This window comes from Helianthus annuus, chromosome 13, assembly GCF_002127325.2.
Source record: "Helianthus annuus cultivar XRQ/B chromosome 13, HanXRQr2.0-SUNRISE, whole genome shotgun sequence".
Lineage (NCBI taxonomy): Eukaryota > Viridiplantae > Streptophyta > Magnoliopsida > Asterales > Asteraceae > Helianthus > Helianthus annuus.
In genome coordinates, this window is record NC_035445.2 from 63,081,305 (window position 1) to 63,089,253 (window position 7,949).

At 39.4% G+C, this 7,949-nt stretch overlaps 2 protein-coding genes across 2 annotated transcripts; both read right to left on the reverse strand.

Moving 5' to 3' along the window:
- Positions 1-589: 589 nt before the first annotated feature.
- On the reverse strand, positions 590-1,927 carry LOC110900782. Its single transcript, XM_022147648.2, has 5 exons — positions 1,756-1,927; positions 1,334-1,660; positions 1,174-1,257; positions 896-1,084; positions 590-785 (listed from the first exon to the last, which is right to left on the reverse strand). The coding sequence occupies exons 1-5, from the start codon at positions 1,864-1,866 to the stop codon at positions 615-617; spliced, it is 882 nt and encodes a 293-aa protein (XP_022003340.2). The 5' UTR covers positions 1,867-1,927; the 3' UTR covers positions 590-614.
- A 431-nt stretch (positions 1,928-2,358) lies between these two features.
- Positions 2,359-7,321, reverse strand: LOC110900781. The gene is made up of 6 exons (XM_022147647.2): positions 7,250-7,321; positions 7,076-7,144; positions 4,100-5,865; positions 3,339-4,008; positions 3,192-3,258; positions 2,359-3,108 (listed from the first exon to the last, which is right to left on the reverse strand). The coding sequence occupies exons 3-6, from the start codon at positions 5,856-5,858 to the stop codon at positions 2,359-2,361; spliced, it is 3,246 nt and encodes a 1,081-aa protein (XP_022003339.2). The 5' UTR covers positions 5,859-5,865; positions 7,076-7,144; positions 7,250-7,321.
- Between the last annotated feature and the right edge of the window lie 628 nt (positions 7,322-7,949).

The window sequence follows — 7,949 nt, forward strand, 5'->3', positions numbered from 1 at the left end:
GTTGACCGCCTAGACCGACTAGGCCGACTCTTTCCGACTACGTCCGACTAGGCGCCGACTAGGCGCCGACTAGGCCGACTAGGCGCCGAGTTTGACCGAGGCCGACTAATTGAGTCCGCCTAGGAGCACTACAAGAACAGGGCACCTTTAGCGGCGACGGGTGTCGCCGGTATTGACCGCTTTTGTCGCCGCTATTGACTATTAGCGGCGACATGTCGCCGGTAAAGCATCGCCGGTATTGCTCGGACGCTATTGACTGACTGTCGCCGGTATTGATAGCTGTCGCCGGTATTGATGCTGCACTTTTAGCGACGACATCTGTCGTCGCTAACTGTGTCGCCGGTGTTGACTTTCGTCGGTAAAGGGTGAAGAGCAATAGCGGCGACACGTGTCGCCGCTAAAAGTCTATTTTTTTTAATACAGCAGCTGTATATACAGCTGCCCAGCCAGTTTTACGGCCGAAAAAACAAAACCTGCCTATTTTCAAACAACGCAAGCATACGCAATGAACATAATCAACATATACTAAAGGTAATATAATTAAAAACTACGTTTAAGTCGTACATTATATCCTACAACGTTTTATTAAATCCAAAGCATACATTAAAAACAAGTCACTCATGGTCATCGTTATCGTTGGGTTCATCGTTGGGTTCATCGTCGGATTCATTATCGAATAAGTTGTCAGAATCGTAGTCTTTTGACTTTCCTTTTCCTTGTGAAGCAAGATAGTTGTTAAGTTGGTTCAAAAATGACGGGGTTTGGAACAAGCTGTTAACAAAATCCTACAATAATAGATAGCAAAACGTATATTAGCATATTAATTAACGCTACCAACATATATTTAACAAGGAAACATGCGTTCGTTTGTCATTTTTTAAATTGCGTAGTTTACCTCGGAAAAGGGTTCTTGCATCCGAGCTTGCGAAGACGACATGTTAGATGACGAGTGCGAGGACGTGTTGGAAGAAGGTTTAGGCCCCATCCCGCGGTACCATCCTCGCCGCTCACCCAACGCTTCCTGATACGGGGCAATTGGCGGACCCTCACCGCTCCATTGACTTGTGGCCTGTTGTATGTTCCGCTGTATTTTACGAAGATGATTAAATATATGTGTGTGTATATATATATATATATTTGTTATAGAAAATAATACTTAAAAGAAATACTTACGTAATTTTGTTCAGCAACCGGATCAACCCAATTCCCTTGATTGTCCGTGTGGGTTTTAGCATACGTAGGTACCCAATCCATATCCTGTTTAACATTAAACTTAGATTAGACATCAAATAAACAAAAGCTTACACACACGCACACATACATAAAACATTACATTTTTATAGGCGGTGCTACCGTACGAAGATGTCCCCCCACGGTATGGGAATTGTTGTTTCTCGTGTACTAGTGTGTTGGCCTCGCTTCTTTTAATATATTTAGCTTCCCGGAAACCTTCAATGGTTCTCAACCAGTTATCATAGGGCATATCCTTGGGATGGAATGCCCTTGCACTCTCAAGATCATTGTAACCTCCCTTGCTCTTAAATAATTTTTTAGCCTCGTACTTGCGGTCAGAGTACCGCTTCATAAGCACAGCCCTAATGCCACCCGTCAAGTTTTTGGCCTCTATATCACGTTCCACTTCATCAAAATTGAAATTTTCCTACAAATTAAATAAAAAAGTTAAAATATCATATATAAATTAGATTTGCATGTGCTTAAATATTTGATAAAATTTTATGCATATAAGTTATTTACCCGTAAGTGGTTCATGAGGGCATCCTTGTAATGTTGTTCAACGTTATCCCATCCAATTTTATCGAGGGGGATGGACCGCCACATATACAGGCCGGCCTCCCGTGAAAACATATCCCTTGTTTTACCAACAGGGGTATACGTCACCTGCCTGTCAAACGTAAGCGATACAGGCCCCCCCCCCCGCTTTTACCAGACGCCTTAGTTTCTCGTTTTTTGCTTTCCACCTAACCCTCTTCGGGGGAACCGCTGCAATTAAAACAAAAATAATTAGTAACAACATTTATAATATATAAAATATAAGGACTACAAAATAATTTAGTAAAAGACTTACCGTCTGTCTCATGTGTGCCACGAAATCCACCAGGAGGAATCGGTGGATCACCAGCGCCGTCACCCCCATGTCCCCAGGGGGCCACATCAGCCATCAGATACGCGAATATCAACAATATCGAAAACATACTCCCTATAAAGTTACAAATGTTACAGCATGTGTATCTAATACAAATTAAGGGAAAGTACAACAAGTGTAACTCAAATTCAAATAAATATTTCAAACAAGTGTTAATCAATTACAAATCAATAAAAATTACAATAACTTTTCTTTTAGTCAGACTCCACATAATCGGGATCATCCTCATCATAAGCAGCCTCGACCTCATCAGAATCAGTCTCGACTTCAAACACTTCATCGACGGTGGCCGTTGGGGGATCAACTTCAATTGAAGGCTCACCCGCAGTAACATGAGAAGATCCAATTTGAAAGTATTGGGTCAAGTCAATGACAAGTGGACAGTCAGATGAAGAGTTGTTTTCAACAACGTCACTATCTTCTAAGCGTTTGCCAACATTTTGAACCTTATTGACGCGGTCATCACTTAATGGCCGATCCCAAATTCTTCGATGATTAACATTTTCGACTACCCACCTATGTTTATTTTTTTGGTTTCGAGACGTTTCTTGGATGAAGAACACTTGTTTGGCTTGCGAAGCAAATATGAGTTGATCGTCTTTGTCCCATTCATGTTCAGTGCTTATACTGGTGATATTATTGTCATGGTTTACACCCCTTTGAGTATCAAACCACTTGCACCGAAATAGGACAGTGGAATAATCATTTGTATAACGCAACTCAATAATTTCTTCTAATTGGCCATAAAATTTCACACCGTTCTCTCCAAACACTTCCACCCCAGAGTTTTGCGTTGCGCATTTTGCATCACGTTCAAGTGTCTTAAACCTAACACCATTGACTATGCAAGCAGTGTAAGTGTAAGCAGTCATTTTCGCACAAATTGAAAGAGCATACAACTCCGGGTGGAATTCTGGAGAATTTTGTGTTTTCATCGAATGGACCTAACAAATATATAGTAATAATGTTTGTTATATATGTATTACCTAGCAAGTATAGAGTAATGAGTGTTATATATGTATTATACCTTATGGAGAAACCATCCCGGAAATTTGGTTTTAAGATCATCATGGGGATGTGTATGTTTGAATTCACTACATTGATGACAAATATAAGAAAGGAACGAAAAATACCAATTAACAGATTATGAAATGTTAAAGATAGAAGCACTCACTTCATGTACTCCCTAACTTCTGCGCAGTTTTCGAGGACAAACCATTCCATCTTGCTTTTTTCGATGAATGATAGATATTTCTCCTTTCTTGCGCCAACATAACGACATTTTGACTCAAACACCCATAACTTTCTTTTTTCAACAACGACATCATCGTTTCTATCTGGGCGATTGAACTTAGTCTGAACATCTTTAAGGTACATTGAACAAAATGTTAGAGCTTCTTCAAACACATAACATTCAGCTATACAACCTTCAGGCCTTGCCGGGTTTTTAACATAGTTTTTTAGTTTTTTCATGTACCTTTCAAATGGATACATCCATCTAAAAGCTACTGGACCTCCCGCAATCGCTTCATCAGGTAAATGCACAAGTAAATGAACCATAATGTCAAAAAACGCAGGTGGATAGATCATCTCTAACTTGCATAAGATGGTAACAATGTCATCCTTTGCTTTCTTCATATCATCCACCGATAGTGTTCTAGAGCAAAGTTGCTTAAAGAACATACAAAGGTCTACTATTGGTGTAGATGTATCTTTAGTCAAAAGCCCTCTAACCCCAATCGGTATCAAACGTTGCATGAGGATATGACAGTCATGAGATTTCAACCCGGTAATGTTAGCATTGTTATCTGTCACCCTCTTACTGATATTAGATCCAAACCCATCTGGTAATTTAACATTTTTTTATAAACTGACAAAAAAATTTTCGATCATCGGACTTGAATGAGTACTTTGGGTGGGGACTTAAGAACTTGCCACCCGATTGTTTCAGCCATTGTGACGGCCGAATGTTTAGTTTTTCCAAGTCAGACCGCGCATTTGGCGTGTCTTTGCTCTTATCGTTCATCAGAAGAGTACCGAGCAAGCTGTCGCACACATTTTTCTCTATATGCATTACATCTAAGTTATGTTTCAGCTGCAGAGAAGACCAATACTCAAGGTCAAAAAATATGCTTCTTTTGGACCAGTTCAACTCGAAATCTGACCGGGTTATCCTCCTACCTCCAAAATCTGGATGCTTGCCTGGTAGACGATTAATTAAACGACCTAGTTGAGCTTCTATGTCAGCTGGGCTAAACTGTCTCGGAGGGTCTCGTGTCTCGGGTCTCCCGTTAAAGTCGAGACTTGTTCTCCAAGGATGGTTGGCATCTAAGAACCGGCGATGGCCAACATAAGCACATTTACCAGTTACACGTATTGAAGGAGTGTCTTGGTTACAAGTTGGGCATGCCATGTAGCCTTGTCCGCTCCAACCTGATAGGCTACTACGGGCTGGAAAGTCATTTATGGCCCATAACAACGCCGCCTTCATTGTGAAGTATGTGTTTGTTGCTGTGTCTTTAGTACGTACACCTGTCTGCCACAATTGCTTAAGCTCATCCACTAACGGTCTAAGGAAAACGTCCATGTCTTTCCCCGGTGATTTAGGGCCAGGAATCAACAAGGTCAACATGAATGTGGACTCTCGCATGCATAGCCAGGGAGGCAGATTATATGTGGTGAGTATAACCGGCCACATGCTATGAGTCGAGGATCCACTACCGTTGTTAAAGGGATTAAAACCGTCAGCTGCAAGCCCTAAGCGAACATTTCGTGGCTCCATCGCGAAGTTTGGGTACTTTTTATTAAAGTCTTGCCATGCAGATCCATCAACTGGATGACGCATAGTCCCATCTTCCGATCGTCCGGTACTATGCCATATCATATCTTTCGCTGTGTGCCTTGAACAATACAAACGTCGTAGTCTAGGCGTCAAAGGAAAGTATCGTAACACCTTACGAGCCACCTTCGTGCCTTTTGTGTCTTTATCGACCCATCGACTCTCATTACAAACGGGACAATTTTGCAAGGACTCGTTTTCTTTCCAAATGAGAGCACAATCATTTGTGCACACATCTATCATCTCATATGCCAAACCAATCTTCTTAAATGTCTTCTTAGCTACATAATACGAAGGGGGAATCTTGTTGCCTTCTGGCATTGACTCTCGCAACAACGAGAGGAGTCGATCTACTCCTTCATTTTGAAAATGGTACGTATCCTTTATATTCAAAAGCTTTGCTAAAAAGACGATAGAAGAAAACTTAGTACAACCAGGATATAATTCTGTTTCAGCTTCCTTTATCAGGTCTTCAAAATCATCAACAACACCGCTACTATCTCCATTCGAGTTCTCTTGGTTAAGGTATGTATCTTCTTCCATACGCTCCCCCCTAATGTCTTCAATAACGTTTACCATACCGTCTTGTGGCGCAACATCGTTTACTTGTGCAATTGGAGTCGTGTCCCTGTGATAGGTCCACGAAGTGTATTCCTTCCAAAATTTGTTAATACGCAAATGGTATTTCATTTCTGCCATAGTTATTAAGCCGGAATTTTTACATTGGGTACACGGACATCTAACTTCATCGTGGTTTTTTATCACTCTTTCACACATCTCGATAAATGACTCGAGTCCTTGCTTGTAGTGAGGTGAATGACGTGGGGAATCAATCCAACTTTTATCGATAGGCATTATGCAACTGAAAGAAAATCTAATTTAGGATTAACAAGACAAGGGTAGGCTGCTAAACCCACTTTTTGAACACTTTATCTCACATGTGAATGTGTATTACATGATTGTTTGTTTAAGAAAAATTCGGCAGCATTTCCTCTTAGCTCCCAAGTATATATGTAATGATATATATACCCGAGGAGCAAAGAGAAAATGATAACCGAATCCTTCTTAAACAAACAATCATGTAATACACATTCACATCCTAAATAAGATAAAGTATTCAAAAAGCAGTCCCAAGATAAACGGGGACAACCCGAAATTAATTTCTAAATCAATTTCGGGCGGGTATTTCTAAGCTCGCTATGTTTAAAATGATTAATTCAAACACGGGTACAATTTTTTAAGCTTGTTATGTTCTTAATGATTGTTTTAAATTTTGGGCGGAATGTTATGTTTTAAATCATGATTTCAATTTCGATTGGGTGTTTTCTTAGCTCGTTATGTTTGAAATGATGATTTCATACATACTAACATACACAATTTACATACCTAAACTAAAAATTATACAATTTCTAAACTTAAAAAAAAAACGAACCATTATACAATTTACATACACATTTTTCAAATACACCTACATTATACAATGTAAACATACTAACAATTATACAAACATACATACATTCATTCATACACTTACATACCCACATACAACTTAAACTAAAAATTATACAATTTACATACTAACAATAATACAAACATACATACTAACATACTAAACTAAAAATTATACATTTTCTAAACTTTAAAAAAAAAACTAACCATTATACAATTTACATACACATTTTTCAAATACACCTACATTATACAATTTACATACTAACAATTATACAAACTTACATACATTCATTCATACACTTTACATACTAACAATCATACAAACATACATACTAACATACACAATTTACATACCAAAACTAAAAATTATAGAATTTCTAAACTTTAAAAAAAAAACTAACCATTATACAATTTACATACACATTTTTCAAATACACCTACATTATACAATTTACATACTAACAATTATACAAACTTACATACATTCATTCATACACTTTACATACTAACAATCATACCAACATACAAACATACATACTAACATACACAATTTACATAACAAAACTAAAAATTATAGAATTTCTAAACTTAAAACAAAAAAAAAATAAAAAAAAACTAACCGGTTTTTGAGGTGGTGACCGGAGAAGAGATGGTGGTGACCGGAGAAGAGATGGCGGTGACCGGAGTTTCTTCCACAAACACAAAAATACACAAAAAATAGCAAAAATTAAAGCCTATAACGCGTATGTAACAAATGTAGAGAAGAAATGTAGCATAAAGCAAGTTAAACTAACCGATTGGGCCAAAATTCGGGTGTCTCCGGCGGTGGAAGGAAGAAATTTGGGGGGAAAAGTGAAGAGGAAAGAGGGAAACTCGCTGATAAAGGTGTTTTACGAATCGACTTTTAGCGGAGACGCCTCGTCGCCGGTATTGACCATTCGTCGCCGCTATTGGTTTAACCAGGATAAGATTTGTGTGGCTAGGGTTTAATGTGGGACACAGACTTTTAGCGGAGACAGTTGTCGCCGCTAATACCCTACTTTACGTCGCCGGTATTGCCTTTTAAGTCCCCAACCGTTAGATCAGGATTTTGATCAATGGCTGGGGTTTGGTCTCAGGGTGTGTGACACGGATCGACCAATAGCGGCGACATTAGGACCGTCGCCGCTAATGATGTCGCCGCTAAAAGCCTCCCTTTCTTGTAGTGGAGGAAGTCACCTCGGAGGGGTTCCGAGGACCGAGTACTCGCCGAGTACTCGGCCTTGGAATCCGACTTTTACAACACTGCATATTATACACAACTTGATGTTTTGATATTATGCGGGGTTAAGGTGAAAACATGGTAAGGCAAGAGGGTGTGGTTGGAGCCTCCTAGGGGCTTTATCAGGCCACGTAAGCGACACGTAGGATCCATGATGTGGATGAAGCCCCGTTTAATTTGCATGGTGTGGATGAAGCCCCATATTAAACAAAATAAAAAAAATAAAAAAATGG

Bases quoted from the DNA above. Each gene is read 5' to 3' on its own strand.
- LOC110900781 (XM_022147647.2), bottom strand. From the start codon at position 5,858: ATGCCTATCGATAAAAGTTGGATTGATTCCCCACGTCATTCACCTCAC. The intron at 3,259-3,338 runs GTGAGTGCTTCT...TCATCAATGTAG, and splicing joins GAAGTTAGGGAGTACATGAA to TGAATTCAAACATACACATC. The intron at 3,109-3,191 runs GTATAATACATA...TATATTTGTTAG, and splicing joins CGGGATGGTTTCTCCATAAG to GTCCATTCGATGAAAACACA.
- LOC110900782 (XM_022147648.2), bottom strand. From the start codon at position 1,866: ATGTTTTCACGGGAGGCCGGCCTGTATATGTGGCGGTCCATCCCCCTC. The intron at 1,085-1,173 runs GTAAGTATTTCT...CGTAAAATACAG, and splicing joins CGGTTGCTGAACAAAATTAC to CGGAACATACAACAGGCCAC. The intron at 786-895 runs GTAAACTACGCA...CTATTATTGTAG, and splicing joins TGCAAGAACCCTTTTCCGAG to GATTTTGTTAACAGCTTGTT.